Source organism: Lissotriton vulgaris, chromosome 11, assembly GCF_964263255.1.
Source record: "Lissotriton vulgaris chromosome 11, aLisVul1.2, whole genome shotgun sequence".
NCBI lineage: Eukaryota > Metazoa > Chordata > Amphibia > Caudata > Salamandridae > Lissotriton > Lissotriton vulgaris.
In genome coordinates this window covers 162,343,383-162,364,672 of record NC_141699.1, presented here as the reverse complement: position 1 = coordinate 162,364,672, position 21,290 = coordinate 162,343,383, and the positions used below count along the sequence as shown (strand labels likewise).

General features: G+C 44.9%; 1 protein-coding gene across 2 annotated transcripts in view; it reads right to left on the bottom strand.

Moving 5' to 3' along the window:
* Positions 1–1,470: 1,470 nt before the first annotated feature.
* TCTN1 (tectonic family member 1) overlaps positions 1,471–21,290 on the bottom strand; it is a 297,848-nt gene continuing 278,028 nt past the window's right edge. Inside the window, exon 14 of one of the 2 annotated variants that reach the window (XM_086943020.1) lies at positions 1,471–3,243. In XM_086943020.1, the coding sequence (XP_086799146.1) occupies positions 3,112–3,243 (132 nt within the window). In that variant the 3' untranslated portion in view covers positions 1,471–3,111. The remainder of the gene's footprint in view (positions 3,244–21,290) is intronic. The other variant, XM_086943021.1, reaches the window with a different exon arrangement.

The following is a 21,290-nucleotide window of genomic DNA, read 5'->3' as shown; positions in this document are numbered from 1 at the left end:
GTATTGTTAGATTTCAGGAGCCATGCTGCCAAATTCAGGGATCCCAGGTTCAGTTGAAAAGCTCACACTGTAGTCTGGTAAGGAGATTCAGTTTCCATGCCACTCTCCTGTGTGGTTTTAAGGACATTTGTAGAAAAACCAGGAACCACCATGAACTGAACTAATTGGGTGCAGGTAGAAGCTTCAATAGTACTGCTGAGATCAATGGAAAGGAATACAGTAATATCTGTGACCAACTTACCAAGAGGCCATTGTCAAAAGAACCTGGTTCCCGCCTCCTGGATGTGAATCTTTACCATTTGTTTTTTGAAAGATAGTAAATTAATTAATTTACAGTTGCCCCCAATCTGCAAACTATTTTTGTAGTGAACAGACATCTCCAATTCGCCTGTGTTATTTTTGTGTGAAATCCGCTCTGGATATCTGCTTGGTAATTCTGAATCTCTGGTAGGTGAACTGTCTTTAACATCGCCCTCTGGCCAAGGACCAAATCTTTTGGGCATCTGTTGAGTGGGGTCTTTATCTGGTACCTCCCTGCTTGTTGAGATAGTGCAAAACAGTGGTGTTTTCTGTAAGACTCAAGATGCTAGTTGCCGTCAGAGACTATAGGAGGGCAATGAGAGACAGATGGACTGCAGAGTTCCAAGAAGTTGATATGCTGTTATGCCCCCTTCCTTGTCCACAGACTTTGCACTGATAAATTGTCTCAAAGTACTCCCTACTAGGGATGCATCTACAACTACTGACTGAATTGGAAAAAAGGACTGCCTATATTAGAGAGGTACACCTTAAACTGCACCTCTGCTGGTGCTTTTTTTTTACCTTGATCGGTGATTTGGCAAAGCAGGCCTTAGAATCGGGTAATTTGTCACATTCCCTAGGTCCTCATTACTATTATGGGAGCCATTCAAAATGGTGGCAGGTCACATATCTAAAATAGAATGAATACAATACATATAATCAGAACGGTGCATTTCCATGTCCTGTACATTTTAAAGCCTCCCACATGCCACTTTATGATTATCATGATTTTGAATATCATATTGTCAGCGGCACTATGCATCAGAGACAGAAGATGATGCTAAACCTCAGTGACCAAATAGCTATCTTTCCTCAGGGGGGACGCTCTTTAGTTAGGCCATTCCAGAATAGCCTTTCCTAGTATTTATATGTTCATTAAATGTATTTACCCTTAATACTTACTTTATCTCCTTCTCCATCAAAGTAATGAAATTGTATGTAAACCTAGATACAATTTGTAAACTTTCTTTTTTCCCCCTCCCCTGATCTCTACCCATTCCTCTCATATTGAAATGTTACCTTTAACTTTGTTCATGACATCAAACGTACACATCTATGACGTTGTTCTTCCTGAATGTGGTTGCACTCATGTTACAAACCGCCTTCAACCATGGATTTGGTCTTTACTACCTTGTTATGTTATAATCGTAACTGTGATTAACACAAATACATTGTTCGATAGCTGTGTTTTATTCTTGTGATTTTCTCTTTGGATTTGATTAGGTATTTGTGACTAACTTTTGAAGAATCCAAAAATCTATTAAAACTAAAATGAAATAGTTACAAAAATAGATCTCATTACATACATGGTTGCATAAATAAATAGTAGCAGGTGATTCTGTGCATAAATGTACAGACCGAGGTTAGGTTGCAGAATTGAGGTCTGGAATGTCCATCTTGACTGCGAGAAAGTTCTCATCAGGTGATAAGGGAAGCAGCAATGTTGATGGTTCTCTGTTCACTCTATGGGATTGAAGTCTACCTGAAGTGGCTTTTCTTGTTGACCATTTTTTGCTGCTACGGTTCAGTCAGAAGATCAGGTTTTATTAACTTGCTGAAGATGAGGTAGTTGGTTTTGGTGTCACACAGCGGTGTGAAAATGTTCCACAGCTCTGTGTTCTGTGCTACCAGGATGCTACTACTGTGTTTCAGCATGGTTCATTATAAGATGTTTCATGACAAGGACCAGCGATATGATTGAGATTGCAGCTCGCTCCAAACAGCAACAACACGGGCACCAGTAATTGTGGGATCATTTGGCCGCTGATGTGCGCCCTGGATTGAAGTCGCACCACCACAATGCTGCAACTTGTTGGATACTTGGGGGGGATACTTTGACCCCTTTCCTGATTGCAAGGTCAAGCTCATAGCAATTCAATCTTTTCATTGTCCTGTCTCACTGGCAGCATATTTCAGACAGTGGAGGGTACTTCCCTTGACTTTTGCCTTGATGAAGATCCAGCCGATACATTACTCTAATCATTTTCCTTATTTGGTCAAAACGTTGAGGATACATGTAGTTGGACTGTATATACATGATTTGTAACACATACTGCAGTTAAGTATGTCTTTATACCCTTGTCTTTTTTTCAATGCATTATAATGCAAAGTTGACTAAGGATGTGAGTTGACATCAATATCTTACTTCTGTCACTCCTCGCATGCACCACACCATTTTTCATTTTGACCACTATAAATGTATGATACATATGAATACTTATAAAGAAGCCATCAATTGTTTGACCTGGGCTATAAGATGTTGTGTTGTGTTATGATATGATTTATCATCTCGCGAGGACTGACAGCAGCCTCCAAAAAGACATTGAATGTGTTACCAAAATATGCCTGATGGACCACAGTTGCTTATACTGACGATTGCCCAGGTATCCTCGTTTTCAAGACAAAGGTTGCCACAACCTCTACCTCACTTTTTCTGGAGGGGGCGGAAATCCTTCCACTGTCCATGTTCATGGCTTGGTTGGTTGAGAGGTCCGGTTGAGCACATTCCCTTTTCCAAAAATATAAACCTGAGCGACACATGGGCTAACTGGTGGGCATGTGACACAGATATAATATTCATGTGTTATCCCCATATCTTTTAATTATCAGTTTCATTTTATTTTTTTTATTAATTTTTGTATTTATATGCGGACTCAAGAAAATATGAGTAGAGTGCTGTAGCTCATTACAATCGCGTGTCACGGAGACAGTGCTTTATCTATTTACAGGCAGGACATCGCAAGTCCAAATATGTACAGAGCGGGGGACAAAGAAAGGGGCCACTGTGTCCGTCATGATACAATATTTACTTTACACGAATGGATAGAAGAAATCAAACGGTAACTTGGCATCAATGGTCGGCTGCGCTTTGTAACCAGGCTGTGCAGGTGCCGAGATATCAACAAATGTAACCAGGCTCGAGATCTGGTAAATATTTCCTTCCTGCAAAGGAAACACAAGCATTTACACAGTTGGTTATTGTTTGTACTATGCACAGCTTGTGCAGAGCTTATACATCAAGGATTATTTCAACAACAAGTTGCCATAGATGCAGAGGCGGTTTAACATTGGAAGTCTTGAGACTAAAGGGAATCTGTTATATTATATTAGCATATCAAAGAATTATTTTGTGAAAAGTTAACACTAAAATCCAAATGTGCAATAAACTCTGCTAATAATGGCAATTCACAGAAAAGTATTGCTGTGCAAATAATTATTGCAATGATATATATCATTGTAACAATTGATTAATATATATATCTCAATAAAAAACTAGGTGCTTATATACGGCTTTATCACTAAAGTCTCAAAGGCAGAAACAAAAAGGTGTGGCTAAATAGTACTCATTTTATCAGCCTCAGACGTATGAAAGTTTTAGTGGAGTCATTGGATCTGAACCTGTGTGAGAGAGACACACACAGATTCCCCTCCAAGCCACTGTGTGCTACAGAGAGGTGGTGAGGGTGCCAGGGTAGGAATGTTTGGGCGTAACTGGATCCGACTGAGCCACGGTGGTTGTGCAGTCTGGGACACTTATCAATGTGTCAACCACACAGTTGCAAACCATTGATAAGTACCGACTCCCAAAACAGGGTGGTACCAGTTCGCAAAGGGAAAGCTTCCATCTTGTGAAGGTGGACTGCTGGCATTGGGTGCAGCAGGCAACGGGCCAATAAACCCCAGTGTCTTCACAGAATGACCATGTGTTTTTTAAAACCTCTATTGCCCACAAAAGGAACAGGGACCGCTTTGAAATTATGTCAGCATTCTGTGCAGGGATGGGGGTCTCTTTTCTCATTGTCCCCCAGCCCCCACCAATGATGTCAGGTTTTTTCCAATATCCACATCTGCGAAACATTCAGCCCCTCTAACCCCCAAGCACGACATCTTTAGTCTCTCTTCCTAAGGAAGACACTGTTTTCTTCGGTTGAGATCTAAAGAGTGAAGCTATTAGGTAAGCCCATCTTCTGTTAAGGTGCAGTTTAGCTTGCTTACAGTGTCCTCTGCTGAGGGAGACCTGGGCTTGAAGAATTAATTCCTTCCCCAAGTTCTCTACTTGTGATTGGATACTTGAAGTTTAGTACAGTGCGTTGTTTTTCGTGTGTTTTCTGTAAAGGGCTATACATGTATTTGTTCAGATGAAAAGCCATAAAGGTCAAACAACCTACGGCAAACAATATTCATGAGGAGTCAACTGAGTGAAAGCTAGACAGTGGCCTCTGTGGTCAAACTTGCTGACCGCCCCCCCCCCCACCCCCCCCCCCCCCCCCTTAGGCAACCAATAGACTGGAGTACCACTTCCTAGGAGGTTATGGAGGATTTGAAATCCCCTCTAGGACTGAGATGCCCTTATCCATATATGTGATAACCATTGCCTGGACAACTGCCTTAATCCCTTAGTTGAGATGTTATGCCTTATTTTCCTTAGGAGGTGTAAATAAAAGTAATTTAACTAAAACGTGAGCATTAGTTTATTGCGTAATTGTGGAAACATATCTAAATGTGCATTATGGCTTCATTGCGACACTGTGCAAATATATGCAGTATTGCAGAAGTGTGGAAACTTAGCAAATATCAAAATTATTGCAAATGTGCATTACAGGATCATTGGGAAAACAGCAAGTGTGTCCCTTGCTGCAGCATCATGAACATTTGTCACGTGTATTATGCAGATTCAGTAGGAGCGTGCGGATGAAAGGATACTATCAGCATTGCACTGTGAGTCAGTGGAGGGTAGGCATGGCTTGGCATGCATGGAGTACTGGCAGCAGAGCTGATCGCCACCATTGGTAATGGGTCCTTCTTTGGCAAGATTGCTCTGATGGATTACCATGTGAACTATTGGACCATCAAGGTTCTCCACCCTTTAAATCTTCATTGGTACAGCATCCTAAGGTTACTTATTAGTCCTTTTAGATACCACTTGTGAACTGACACCAGTACACTTGTATAAAACCATATCCTATTTTGATTGATGTTACTGGCCCAGTGGGCATTAAATGCACCATTTAATAGACCTTTTCCAAAAAAGAATTGAGGTAGAACCAACAACCCTATACAGCCGTAAAATTGTTATTAACTCCTATATAGTTTTCCCCAATTGTATTGATCTAGTGGGCTTAAAAAATGTATTCATTCAGTGGTTAATTTGTACGGGTGGTTGCTGGTAGTGGGTAGTGAACCTCATTTTTGGGGGCCATGACTTATTTTTTCATCATCAGACTTTTATCCAGATCAAGGTAGTGAAAGGCAGCAAAGGGAGAATTAAGGGGGTAGAAAGCTAAAGGACACAGCGATAAAATGAGAAAGCAAGGACCAAAAAGAACCTGCAAGATTGAGTTGGAGACAGGAAGTGTAGGTTGATGGAAGAAAGAGGCGTGAGGCGGAATCAAAACTAGCCAGGGGTGGCATTTGGCAACCTTGACGTTCTGCAGTGCAAGTGGCGGGCTTTTAAGAAGACTTTAGGCCCCTTCACGTATTTTAGTTAATTTACAAACTAAGCACTTTCCCCTAACACACCGCTTCTGTTGTTGGTGAGCCACAGTAATTTGAAGGAAATAGTAGGCCCGCACGTGTGAAGTGCAAACTTTCAGAATTCTGAACGGGTCTTAATTTATGCCAATTGTAGCTGTGAGTGATCGCTGGTACTCTTTTTGGGGGGCCTGGACATATTGTTCGTCATTAAACAAATTAGAGAGCAATGCAGATAAGGCAGAAAGGAGGAAGATAAAGATGGAGGACAAAGTGACAAATGGAAAAAGCAAGATAGAAAAAGAAACTGCAAGAGGTAGCTTAGAAGACAAGAAGTGTAGGAAGAGGAACGAGGTGGAAGCAAGAGTCTAGCAGCCTTGGTGTTCGAAAACTTGGTCATTCTGCAGCACTAGAAGTGGAAACCTTCGGACCGCTGTACTTTTTGTTTATCTAAAAACATTTTGATTTAATTATTTATTTTACAAAGTAAGCACTGTATTTGTTTCAACACCTGTTAAGACTTTCATGGTACAGCACCATGTGGTACAAAGTCTCCTATTATTTCTGCAAGAAAGGTGGGGTAACAGCAAAAAAACTCCATCAATGTCTTCAAAATTCCTTTCCAGAGTGCTTTACAATGCACAGTTTCAATAAATTTGCCTAAACCCCTCTTCGGAACAGTCTCGCTAGTGAGCAAGAGTCAGCGTGAGTTCTTGCTGCTCGGCCGCCTCACGCCGGACGCGTAACGATCGGCTAGCCGCCCTTCACATCTCAAGGTGATGCCGGTCTGTCTAACGCACCGGACACGCCGATCACCGAGGCTGCCGAGAACGCCGTAACAGTGGTCGCTTCCCCACGGACTTGGACGTGGCTCTTTCTACTAATTCTCTGGTCGGCAAGGCGCTTGCGAAGCAACCCACAAAGCTCTCCTGGATTTAGCTGCAGCCTTCCCAGCTCGACACGCTCGGGCCATCCTTCATTTCATCGCGGGTGCGATCCTTCTCCAGCATCCTCCTACGCCCGCTGTCTCGTACGGATCTCCCTGCAGCTGGACCTGGTTCTTTTCATCTGTACAGGCTAACAGACCCGACATGAGTGCCCGGGGGGTGCAGAGAGGCAGCAAGCTGAGAACTCCGGCGGACCCCAGAGTTGCTGCGGCAGCCGCAACTACCGAAGGCGCCTCAAAACCCAGGTTAGAGGGTATTACCAATAAAAAAATGTTGGGCAAAACAGGGGGCGGGGGGACGCTGATTAGAGACTCAAGAAATCCTGACACCACAAACCTCCCCCTGGCGAAAATGTTCATGGGTGCCAAAAATCAGCCACCAAATGCCAGAACAAAGAACCACACTGAGCACACACCCTCTGGAGATTCTAAGCCAGGACCGCATCAAGAGAGTGGTGCCGGGGAAGATAGGCCCGTTGGAACTCTGCCTGTCAACACTGATACCATTATGGATGGGCCCTCTACAGAAACTACCGATGCTATCCTGAATCTACACCCCCCCTCTGGTACCTACCTGTGATCAATCGATCCCCTCTAAGTCCCTCCCGGTGGAAACACAGGCTCAGGATAAAAATCCCAGTGATGGTAGCCTTGGCACTCTAGACACACAACTGGTAGGCACAAATAATGTCATTCAAGGCCTAGTGGTACCTCCCGGCTCGCAAAACCCCTGGGCTTCTGAGGCAGGACCTGAGCATTTCTACTCAGTCTCAGACAGCACACCTACTTCTTCTGAAGGGGGGGGGGGAAAGAGTCTGGGGATGCTAGCGAAGGAGACAGCGAGGTCTCCCACAAGGACACAGGCATAGTCTTGCGCCCCAAGAAACCCAGAAGCAAGAGCAAGCGCCGCAGCCACCTGAAATGGAATTATTCTGACTCCCAAATGTCATATCCACTTGACGAAGACGACTCCAACACGACACAGTAGGGAAGTCCCAAGAGTCTGCAGGCAGACACAGCCGAACCTTCCTTAGTCTCTATACTTGCTTCCATCAAAGAATGTCATGAAGAGGTCCGGGCTGACAACCGTGCTGCCAAAACCGCGTCTAAGAAGCTGCAGGGTGGACTAAGACGTTTGAATAAAACCTGCACGGAGATCAATGACCGGGTCACCATGGTGGAAGCACGAACGGAGCACCTGGAGGCTGAATCTTTGGCTTCTAAACAACAGGGGGAATCCAACACCGCCTGCCTGGTTGATCTGATGTCCAAGACGGAGGGTCAAGAGAATCGCCAGCGCAGGAACAACCTACGCTTGCTTGGTATTCCGGAGGGTAAAGAGGGGGATGACCCAAGACGCTTCATCGTCAAACTATTAAAAGATTCTTTTCTGGACCACCAGGGTTGGGACTGGGATCGGGAAGTGCAAAGGGTACACCGCTTTCCCTTCAACCAGAAAAGGCAGTATAATAGCGGTCCCGCGACTGGAGCGCAGCCAAGGGTATTCCTTGTTTATTTCGGAAACCTTCTCCTCAGACAGCTGATATATGATCAGGCTCGCTTGAATTCCAAGAAAGGGGCCAACGGGATTACATTTTTTGCCAAGCCAAACTTTTGCCACCAGACGGTAGAACGGAGATGGCGTCTGGGACAATTGATCACTCCTTTCCAACAGCAGGGCGCTGAAGTCTACTTAATGATCCCTGCCAGGCTCAAAGTAATAACAAATGGGACTACCAAGGTCTTTTTATCCGAAATAAAAGCGGGGGAGTATTTGGAGGAGCTGAAATCCAAGAAAAGCAACAGATAAAAAATCCATCCTCTGCCCTTTCGCAATTAATTCCACTTCATCACAGGGCAGTTTCTCTCTCAGACACTGTTTCTGCCACAATGAACTCTAACTTCTGGACCCTCTCGCTTTCTTCTTTCCCTTTTCTACTTTAACCTTCTCCTCTTTTTCTTTTTTGTTCTACCGCCGGGTTACAGCATTGTTGTTTATCTTAGCACTAATCCCTCCGATGTCACTGGGTAAACATAGATATTCCTCTGACGGACTGTGCGTATTACTGCTTTTTTCTTCTTACTACTTAAAGGGCCTCTAGCCACCTGAAATTATAACCTGTTTTTCTTCTTTGGTCCTGTGTGGCAGGCAGTCGGGACTCATGTTGACTATCATCATTCAGGCTTTACCTGATTGCTCGAAGAAGGGGGGTGGGGGGTCGGTTTGGGCACGATTATAGAATGAATTGGCGCTGCAGCACTGTTGATTTCTTTTGGCACATGCACACACACACTCTTAATTACACTTTCTATGGCTTAGGACAGGATCACAAGATCTTGACTACTTTTTTTTTGTTTTTGTTTTTTAAATGGCTAAGTTAGACTTTATTAAGAATTGTCTCTGCTAACATTTGTGGGCTTAACGATCCCTCCAAAATGCAAAGTGTGACCCTAGGGCTACGATCCCTGGGGGGGAATATCAACTGTCTACAAGAACCCCACATTGAGGGCTCTCAGAAGCATTTATTGGACACTATGGGGTTCAAAACTCTGGGGGCTACAACACAGGGTACTAAAACGAAAGGGGTTGGAATTCTGGCAGACAAAAGATTATCCCTTAAAATTCCGCGGGTTAAATCCGATCCTTTGGGCAGATGGGTTATAACAATGCCATCTCTCTAACACCCCCCCCCCTTTTAACCTCTGCTCTATGTATGGTAGTAATGCTGACAACCCAGGGGTTATAAACTTGGTGTCAGGTGAACTAGCTCACTGGCCCACTCCCATTATTCTGTGTGGCGACCTCAATATACATCTGCCTTGTAACTGGGAGACCGATAGCCACTGGAGATACAAGGGTAGGAAACCCCAGGCCTTCCAGGCTCTAGCCAATCTTGCCCAGGCTCACGGACTAAGAGACACATGGGCTAGATTAAACCCCACTCAGCCTGGCTACACCTTCTTTTCCGCCCCGCATCACTCCAGAGCCAGGCAGGACTACTTCTTTCTTTCAGCCTCACTTGTTAATAACTGCACCATTGAAATAGCTCCCCGTTTTATGGCTGACCACAATCCTCTTATCCTCAATATCCGGGGTTTAGGGAAATGGAATGAGATGCCCATTTGGAGCTTTGAGAAAGCTCTTCTCCTAGACATTAACTACCAAACGCACATGCACGGATGGATCCAGGAATTCCTGGAAATAAACATTGGTTCTGCTCCCTTAATGATTGTATGAGACATGCTAAAGGCAGGGGTCAGGGGGGAGACTCTTAGGTTTTCAGCTTGCAAAAATAAAAAAATTACTGATTAGTAACCTACAGGGGAAATTAAAGATAGCCGAAACCAAACTGGCCCAACTTATCCAAACAGGACAAGATATTGAGAATGTTCAGAAGGAGGTAGTTCTGGCCAAGGCTGAGATTGGGGCAGTCTTCGCTGAAAAAATCGCAGCCTAGTGGGCAAGCTCTCGTGAGAAAAACTGGAGTGCAGTGACCGCATTGGACACCACCTGGCCTTTAGGGCTAGGCAACAGGTCTCTAGCAGTGAGATACATACAATTAGACTCCCCTCCGGGAGCGAGACCAATGATTCCAATATTATACGGAAGGGATTCCAGGAATTTTACACCAAGTTGTACACCGAGGAAAATCACTGTGCAAACAATACATTTGAAAGGGAGACCGCTCACTATCTTAGCGAGATTGATCTTAAACGACTTACCCCAGACAACAGGGAGCTTTTAGACCTAACCCCAACCTGGGATGAGATTATAGAATCCTTATCCAGCCTCCCGGACGGGAAAGCCGCAGGTCTGGACGGTATCCCTGTAGAGTTTTATAAGATCTTCACCCCCAAATTAAAACAATCTTTACAGAAGTAGTAATCTCTATTTCTAATGGGGCTCTGCCTCCTGTTTCTTGGTCTAAGGCCAGGATAGCTATATTCCCAAAAAAGGATAAATCTCCATTAGATATGAGTTCCTATAGGTCTATCACCCTCATTAACTGTGATTCAAAAAAATTCTCTAAAGTACTAGCAACAAGAATCTCCTCCGTGGTCGAGTCCCTAGTCTCAGAATGGCAGCATGGGTTTATCCCAAAAAAGGCACAACGGAACACGTCAGGCGGGCCATCATCCTATTCGACGCCGCACAAGCAGCCGGAGACCCAATGTCACTAACACTGCTCGACGCCGAAAAAGCGTTTGACCGGGTCTCCTGACGATTCCTGTGGGCTGTCATGAGTAGGATGAGTTTTGGGCCAAAACTTACGCAGGCGGTGCAAGCCCTCTATGTTAAACCTATGGCCTGTGTTTCCATCAAAGGGCAACTTACTGACCAATTTGATATCTCTCGGGGGACGAGGCAGGAATGCCCTTGCTCCCCGCTGCTGTTCACCCTATACCTAGACCCGTTCATTAAACAAATTGAAAAAAAACAGGACATTCCTTCAGTTAGCCTCCAGGGGAGTAACACCAAAATAATGGCCTATGCCGACGACCTTGCCATCACTTCGCCCGACCCCTGCAATACCATACTGGCTTTAGAAACTGAGGCTTTAAAATTTGGGAAACTATCAGGCTACGCTCTGAATAAAAACATAACTCAAATTATAATAAATAGTCAAATTGCATGGACTGATTACAGAGTGGTCCCCAAGGCAAAATATCTGGGGGTCTCTATTTCTTATAATTTAGATGAAATTGTAACAGACAACTTAGTCCCTCTTGCTGCTCACAATAGTAAGGCCTTAAAACAGATTGATAACCTGCACCTAACTCTAGTTGGACTTCCCTAAACTTCTTTACTTTTTCCGTACGATACCTTTGGAATTTAGCTAAACCAACCTGCTGAAATTTCAACAAATCTTTACACAGTTTATATGGGCATACTCCCAACCCAGGCGGGCACTAAGACAGCTATCTCTCCCAAAAGAACGAGGAGGCTGGTCCTTTCCTAACATTACACTATATTATTGGGCCTCGGTACTACAGTATAGCTCCGAACTGTTAAGGGAAACACCTCTCCCGTCCATACCCAGACCTGCCTCGCACTTTCAACTCCTGCTGGGCGAACAACACTGAGGCTGCCTACTCTGGGAGACCTCGGAGGGATACTACAAATGTGTGAGATTTAAGACGCTTATGAGCTCTTACAAAGTCTTTCGCAACATCCGTAGAATCTTCGGGCTGGGCAGATTTAATCACTATTCCCCCACTCTTGACAACGACAACCTTCCTGCTAAGGTCCTATTTTGCAGACTGCCACAAAGCTGGCATTACAAAACTGGGAGATCTCATAACCAGTGAGGAAGTTATATCTTTTTCCAATTTGCTATCCAAGTTCAGCCTGAAGAACCACGATTACTTTAAGTACCTCTCCATACACAATTTTCTCTCCAGGAAGGCTGGGGGCGCCACAGGGTTTATGGAAGTAGATCTTCTTAACACATTGCGTAACCCCATTGCTCCCCGAATTGGTCTGCTACATAACATCATAAACAGACAAACCCCTGACGATTTACAAACCATAGCAGACAAATGGCATACAAAACTCAATACTCCACGCAGTATTTTTTTTTAACTCACTAGCTCTCTCTCAAAACATCTTATTGTCAGCCAAGCTGCAGGCACAACACTTTAAAACTATCTTTTTCTTGTACATTACCCCCAGCAAGATAGCGAAGTGGGGGGCAGGTAAAGGGACGCTATGACCCTGATTCTCGGAATTTGGAGCCAACTCAATCCAAATATTTGCTACATGTCCAAAGCTTGGCTCAACACTAGCCCGCGTACAGGAATTTCTAAGCGAAGTTACTACCCAGTATACGTCACTAAACCCTACTGTTATCTTACTGGGTACACAGTCTGAAATCCCTAGTGTTAAAAGCGAGGGACTAATCTTCATTGCAATGGCAGTATGACGGATTTGTGTTGCCTCCGCCTGGCTTGACTCTGAGTCCCCCTCATTCTCTCAGTGGCTGGCTAGGCTTGTTGCCACCTATCACCTAGAAAAAGCTGTCTACGCCAGAAAAGGGCGTAAGGGTCGTAAAAAGGGCTTGGAGGTTTGGGAAAAACTGAAAACTTGGTTGAACAGTGGACAGGAATACCCTGGGTGCTGGGAGGGGACTGGAACGCGGTCCTAGATTTACACATGGATAGATCACATCCGCCCCTCAAGGCGGCTGGAGCTAGCAAGCGGACTGACCTGTTTGCTTCTTGGGTTGTTGGATGGCGTTTGGTGGATGCTTGGAGGGAGTTGTACCCTACCCATAAAGGATATTCGTTCTACTCTCCCATACATACTTTACATAATAGAATCGATCGATTCCTTTGCTCAAATTTGATTCTCACCTCAGTGGAAAAATCTGAATATTTAGCTAAGACGTTCTCCGACCATCGTCCCCTTACTATCAGGCTTCGATGGGGCAGGGTGCCGACCCCGGTGCCTACATGGCGGCTCAACAATTCTCTCTTGGAGGATCCCCCATTTCGCGAATCGCTATCTGTAGTACTCGCTGATTATTTCCGATTAAATTGGGATTCCGCTTCCTCGAACCTGATTGTCTGGGACGCTATGAAAGGTGTGCTCAGGGGGGCGGCGATAGGGAAATTGGTGGGAGCTCGGCAGGAGGTACATAAGAAACTGTGCGATGTTGAGGATAGGTTGAAGATTCTGGAGAGGGAGGCAAGCCTTGACCCGGAGAAGAGGGGAAACCTGCAAGAGGGATATATAGATCATGCAGAAGTTCTAGAAACACTACGACTGATCGATTATAAAGAATATTCGTGCCGCCAGCATACAGACGCGGATAAGTCTGGTACATTGTTAGCTAGGTTAGTACGGGACCAGCCCGACCACCAACTATCACCCAGGTACGCGATCTTCAAGGTACATTGGTTGATACGCAAATGGAGATCAATCAGGCCTTTCATGCCCATCTGAGTGGCCTATATGCACCTATGGCTCGGGATGATATACCGCCCATTCCGGATCTCCCCTTTCCTGTATTGTCGGAAGACACGCGGAAGACACTTGAAAATGCTATCATGCAGCATGAAATACGTGCTGCGATCAAAAGCCTTAACCGTAATAAGACCCCAGGTATGGATGGGCTACTGGTGGAATTTTATTTGACGTATTCGGAGATCCTAGTACCGGTATTGGAGAAAGTGTATAAAACGGCGTTCGATGAGGGGAGGTTGCCGGAATCCACCATGCAGGCATTAGCTACTTCCATTCCGAAACCGGGCAGAGACACACTGGACATGACAAATTATAGGCCCCTTTCCCTGCTCTCGACAGAATATAAGATCCTCAGTAAGGCACTGGCAGTTCGTATCCAATACACCCAGATCAATGCAGCTTCCTCCCGGGACACAGTACTTTATTAAACACGCGCAGGTTGTATGCCTTGATTTCGTCCTCGCCCGTGACCTGCCACGAGCAGGATGTATAGCGCTAGACCTGAAGCAGGCGTTCGATTCCCTGGCCTGGCCATTTATGTTTGAATCGCTGACACGTTTTGGGTTCCAGGACGTCTTAACGTTGGATACGCCTGCTATACACTAACCCCACTGCAAGGGCACGTACGGGCCGGTATGTCTCTGACCGCTACTCAATATATAGAGGCACTCAGCAGGGTTGCCCTCTATCCCCAATATTATTCGTCCTAGCACTGTAACCACTGCTCTGGCACTGCGTAGCGACTTCGACCAAAAGGGCATTCCGGTGGATGGGTCACAACATTTGATATCTATCTATGCAGACGACATCATGCTGTATCTCCGAGATCTAGAGGCTGACCATACGGAGATCTTTGACTTGTTTCAAAGATTTGAGAAAGTGTCGGGCCTAGCGGTGAATCCGGGGAAGTCTGTGGGATTCTTCTTTCAGGAAGGCATACGCCTCTCTCATGCCGATTTGGGGCGTGCCCGATACCAGTAGCCCCGGACTCCTTTAAGTATCTGGGTATAAATGTCTACAGGAAACCGGCTGACCAAATTGAGGGAAACATTAAGAGTGCCATTGCCCGACTCCGTGGCAGTGTGAGCTTCTGGACGTCGTTGCCACTATCGGTGATGGGCAGAGTTACCATATCTAAAATGATAATGCTTCCCCGCCTGTTGTACTTTTTTGTGAATATACCTGTACCTCTGCCCCAATACATTTTTAACTCCATTAACACCCTGCTGATCACCCTTATCTGGGGCACCGGTCGGAGACGCATTAGTTTGCGTAAGCTCCAGCTAGGAACCAAATTGGGGCGACTAGGTGTACCGGATTTCAAAGGATATTTTTATGCCAGCCAGCTACAATGGCTGACGTATTGGGTTGCCGGCAAGAATCTCCAGGAGATCGCTTACACGAAAGAGCGCATTGATCGTGGGGAACTTCATTCTCTATTGTTACCAAAGGCCCGGATGCCCCCGAACTGCCCCCCCCCTTTTACATACGGCATTAACGTGCTGGAAAAGAGCCCTATCCTATACTTCCGCAATACCTTCCTACGCGACGAACATACCATTGCTAGGTATCCCAACACCACAGGGTACTCTTACGCGCAATGCACTACGGGCCTGGTCGGATAACGGGATAGACGAGGTAGGTGCCTATTTTGGTGATGAGGCAATGTTAGATTTCGCCTCGTTCATGCAGATCACAGGAGCCCCCCCCATGCACGTATTTATTGCACGCCGTGACCTCACACTATATTAGGAACATGTGGGCTCCCCTACAAATAGAACCTTCACAACATGAACTGGTATATTTGATGTACTATATGGGTGAAGGAGGACATCTGGTTCATTGGCTCTATGCGGAGATACGAGAACATGCGGCGCTCCCGTTCACTAAACTCAGAGCGTCCTGGGCACAGGATTCTGGTTTAGAGATAACGGATAATGCTTGGCAGCTGATACTAGAACACCCGAAGAGGGTATCACGCAATGCTAAATTTAAGTATATCCAAACGATGGTCCTTCACAGGGCATACCTTACACCAATGAGAATCCATCGTATGCTCCCAGACTCTCCCCATTGTTGTCCCTGTTGTCAAGGCGAAGAGGCTGATTTTCTTCATATGTTGTGGGCGTGTCCACGGCTGTTGCCCTATTGGGAGGAGTTATGTAAGATTCTCCACACAATAACACAATTACCTGTCCCGTTGGAACCCTTGTACTGTCTGGTGGGGATGCGAAAGAGATCAAGGGCATGGAAGGTTAAACTGCGATTTATTGATCTAGCCATGCTCTTAGCGATTAGATGCATAACAATGAGATGGAAATCCCCGAGGCCCCCTAGGGTGCATACATGGAGATCGGATATGTTACAGTGGGGCAAAGCAGAAGGGGCGGCCTTGAGACGGGAAGAGGAGAGAGGTCATAGAAAACAACCGACAGCGATGGACTGGGATGTGATGATACTGAATTTGGAAAGTTTGGATGATGAGAGGTTTCAGGTAGATAGGTCACAATAGTTGGTCAGAGGCAGGGGGTCGGGTAAGTTGAGGAGCCTCGCTTTTCCCTCCCTCCCATGAAAGGTAGTACAGGTTTTCCTATTTCCCCTGTAGCCACAGGAACATCAATACACAATGTTAGCCCTAACGAACATATTGGAATTTAACACGAAGCGACCAGGAGTGGGCGGGACAGAGGGAGGGTGAGGGGCGGGTAGACTGTTGAGGGTGGGTGGGTAGGGGGAGATGCATAATTTAGATTCAGCTATTGACGAAGTTGAAAATAACGTTGACAAAGTTGAAAACTGCTATTGATGGTCAATGGGAGGATGTTACAATACTCATTTGTTCTGTGAAGGCGTTATGTGACTAAAAAGAGATATTGTCGAGTATATTTATATGGGTAATGTGGAAAGGTTACAAAACAAAAAATGAGACTGTGATGTATATTTGATTTGTAGCACTGTGAGAGTGCCTGTACAGTCTGTAATAAAGAGTTTTACAAAAAAAAAACTTGGTTGGAACAGCCGGGATAAGCCCCCGATTGTCTCTGTCTTATCTTATGGCTTGCATTGCTTTGCTTCTTCTTTTTTTTTTTCTTCTTATTTTCAACACCGCCTGTATGTTCAACTTTGCTCTTGCTCCTATCCTACTTCTACTTTCTCTCTAAAACTTTATAGACTTGTGCCATGTATGTATCATTAATAGCGATGGATTACCTCTTCTTTTTTTTCTACTTCGTCTCTTCTCTCTTTTTTTTTCTCTTTCTTCTCCCTTTTCTTATTTTCTTTTTTTTGTGTGCGCCTTTTTATTCAATTTACACGCTGTTTTTCTTACAGGGTGGGTAGGGGGTTCGCTTCGACTTGAACTGTCATTCTTATGTACTCACTTTCGCAATTGTTAATAAAAAATGTTTTTTAAAATTTTTTTTTAAAAAGGGAACAGTCTCGCCCTCTTGAGAGAATGTCTTTACATCTCATCTACTTTGAATATTTTATTCGCTCACCCTTCTTCAAAATGAACTACTTGCAGCTCGTTGTCCCATAAATTCTTACAAGACCCCATAAACTCTGCAATGTGACTTTAAATCACATACTACGTTGCTGTCCTTTAGAATTTGATTTTTTTCGAAAAAAATTAACATTTCAACTAAAGTTTATGAATTTCTTTAGAAAGTGACATTTAATTTTTACTTCCTAAAAAAATCATCAATATTTCAACTAACGTGCATGAATTCCAAAGAGACTTACAATCGAGCTCTTGCCCAAACGTTCCTCCCTCACCACAGAACGGAAGGGGGGAGCAGTGAGGAGGCGAAGGAACACACCATCTGTTGCACGTTTGAGAAAAAAATCCCACTCTTGCAACAGACTGGATCACGTTCACGTGACAGTGCCTTGGCCCAGCACCAAGAACCAACCATATCTTTTGGAGGAGGGCTTAATAAACAGCAACGTGTTTATCATATCGAAATGGATAATGCAGAACGTGTGCATGGAAGGATGCAGTCAGCTACTGTATAAACGCAACAGAGCGAAGAACTGTATGGATAGGCACGGGGATAAGCTCACTGCCAAAAAGGGTGAAAGACATGGATGGGGCAAGAACTTACCTTGTTTCTCGTGGCTTTTGGGAAATCGGCCTGAGAAAGATCATGAGAAAGGAGAGAACATAAAAAAAAAAAAAAAAAAACACACCGAAAGACCAAGACTGGAAAAGGTAAATTAAAGACCCACAGAAAGAGAGACAAACAGATACAGTAAGATTGATATAAGGAGAGAGGGAGTTTGATGAAAATGGTAGCAGAGAGACAATGATAGCACATGAAAGAAAAACAGACTAGGAATGTGCAAAATTATAATTAGGTGTGTGCGAAATTAAGCCTGTGAGACATTTACCACACCCATATGGGTGGTGCAAAGTGTGTTATGCCAATGTCACTGGTGAAGTTTGGTATTTAAAATATAGCAACTAAACATGTCAGTTGTGGGCGAGACTCAGTGTTCAGAATTCCGACCTACCCGGAAATCCCTTCGAGGGCTCATTTGAAGCATGAAGCCCAGCCAGGACTCCCAGAGGTCAGATACATTCGCTCGAAACAGATTACAAGAATGGCTTGTAGCTTTCCTCCATATTACTAAGGACAAGGTGCTTGGGACCTGTCATTTGCCTGGTCATTCTCCAGAAGCTCTGAAAGGACCCCTGCCTGTTGGGTCTGCGCCCCCAGCTGCTTTCTGTCCCTGCCTGGTCAGCCTGTCCAGGAGCCAGGCTTCGCAGAGAACAGACAGGTTTATTGAAGAAAAACATCTGGGGCAGGATGGCCTACTCAGAGCTGACCAGAGTACAGATGAAGGCTTAATTGAAGCTTCAAGTCCAGCCAGCACTGCCAGAAGTTGGATACATTTACTTGAATGTTCCCCTTCTATCACCCTGTGTGCATGCAATACAAGAAAGGCTAGTGGCCTTCCTCCAGATTAGTAGAGACAAGGTGTTCCGGAACTGCTAGTCATTCATTTGTTCTTCATGTGCGATGCAAAGGCCCTGGCCAGAATACCCTAGGCCTGCTTCTGTCCTTTACCTTTCTTTGAGGAGCCGTCCAGGAGCCAGACTTCCTATAGAGTAGGCACAGGGACTTGAAGTAAACATCCCAGGCAAGGAAGTCTGCTTGGGTATGGTCTAGCCAACACTGTACCTTGATTGATTCGGCAGACAAGATCTTTTTAAGGATGGACTGCTTGGCCAACCTCAACGGCTTTTCAAGCAAAGAGAGTCTACCCTGCCTTGGATCATCTGACTTTAGTGTGTTCCTTTTTGGGGAAGCCCACCTCTCAAGTGGTTCTTCCCCACCCAGTTGAGCGAATGCTAAGAAGTCAGACAGAGTGCCCCCTAGTGGTCTGAACAAAGTGAATGGGGGGTTACGTGGACCTAGATCTGGATGAAACCCGGTGACCCAGGCCCCGTGTGCTACACTGTTGCCCTTTCTCCACCCAATGCCTTGCTGCAGCAGTTAGGCACAATTGTTTCTTCTCAAAAGGGTTGCACCTTGGCCTTGCCTTTCCAATCCACTGTCGCAGAGCAGGCAGGTCTGCTGGTAAATGTAGTATTACCCTGTAGACCCCGCCCCAAGCAGCAGAGTATCCGCAACTACTCAGGCTGCTGAGGGGCATGAAGGTCGGTCTGGGATAGGTATGTGGCTCCTCCTCCAGGAGGTGCAGCTACCTGATTGATCCTGGTAGTATCATAACCTTGTCTCAAAGATGAGGCCATGTATGTGTAAGTACACCACAATCTGAACTCGCCTGGCTCCTTTGGAGACTCTAGATAACCTTGTGCTGATCACACTTCCCCATGACAGCATTGATACATTAGGATGTCTGCCTTATCAACTTTTGATGTTACTTTCTGTGCCTACCATGGTGACCACAGATAAGGAGAATCAGGGTTGATTCTGGAGAGGGAGCCCTAGAAACTGGTATCACATCCAAGAAAGACCGAATGTGGCGATGGTGACCAAAAAATAAAAATGTAGGACTCTTTTCAGGCCCTGTAGTTGGAGGGAGTACATTTTAACTAGTTTAATCAGGATTCATTGGGAAGCAAGTCTGGTGCCAACAATAACAGTTGTTCTATCTCCACTAGTGGATATTAAAGTTGTCACATTTAAAGCGTTTGTAGTTGGATCTTGAAGAGCTGGTGGTCAGAGGCAAGGTGAGCGACTTCCTGTGCCAGCCTTTCATCTCAGCACCACCTTATTGCTCTGAATTGAGTGTCGTGGGGATCTGAAGCGGTTACTTTAAAAAAAGGTGAGTATTCAAAGCAGCCCTGTCACCAGAAGGACTTTGGTTCTTTGAACTGAGGCCATGATTAAAAGGAACGTCTGTAGGTATTCGTATTATACTGGTAGGGGCAAAAGTCTTGGACCGGTACAAAACAAACCAAAGCAAAACTATTTGCCAAGAATGTTTTCATTATTCAAAAATGAGGTGCAGAGGTTACCCTCATAGTTCAGACCATAAACGATGCTAACTAGTGAGCCAGCTGCATTATTCCCATGATCCAACCAAGCAGCTTTCAGGAAATCAAAGTCTTTGGTTACGGGGGGAGGGGAGTATGGTTACAAAGCTGAGACTTGGCAGGAATGGAGGTTCCCTGGCGGCTGCAGCGGTGCAATGGTGGTCCGACTGCCGAAGTCGTAATTGGGTAGTCAGACCATCGGTGCAGCGGTGGCTAGACCACATTTGCCATGTCACCATGATTCTAGCAGTCAGAGGACTGAAAGACTCGAAATCAGGCCCTAAGTCTTAATGTTTTTTCAAACTTCCAATTAAGCCAATTACGTCTTAATGTTTTATGAAGCTTTATTCATCACTATAAATTCCTCCCATTTAAACAAAAGTGTCACCTTTACACAGAAGGCACCTTGCTCCCAGAGGCTGGTTGACACAGTGTTTTATTTATAACTGAACAATACACCCATTATGTTAAGTGGTAGAAATTTAAAGTACAGAAAAATATTCCACATTATGGATATTTGTGCAGAACATTTTTCAGCATTTTAAATGTCTTCTATTTACAAAAAATGGTTGTATTTTTGTTTAATACATGTAACCAAGCTACAGATGGCAAAAGATATGTCCTGTGCCACAACTACAGATGATACAGGTTCTCAGTCACCCATACACATATATTCCACTCATACGGACCCATGTTCATACATCCCAAAAGACCATAATGTCACTGACACTCATGGCAGATCTGCCATGGTTTCCCTAGTCAAAGTATTTTGTTCAAACCATAGTATCTGTCTCCACGGACATTAGGCTTAGTCAATGAAGCTGGGTTTGGGGGTGTCAGATAACAATGCGCGAGTTGCTTATCCTTCAGTAGCTCAAGACGATTTTCACTGTTTAGAAGTAGCTCTCACTACAGACAAGGTTTGAGACTCCTGAATTGATGGCTCATACTAGGATTGTCCAAACATATGCTAATGCATTCTCTGTTCCATCTTCACACTTCACGATACCCGCAGTACAGTAATTAATGGAGTACTGACAAGTAGAAAGGAGTCTGAAGTGAGTCCAAAACGTACATCCGAAAGTTCCTCCTTTCCAAAA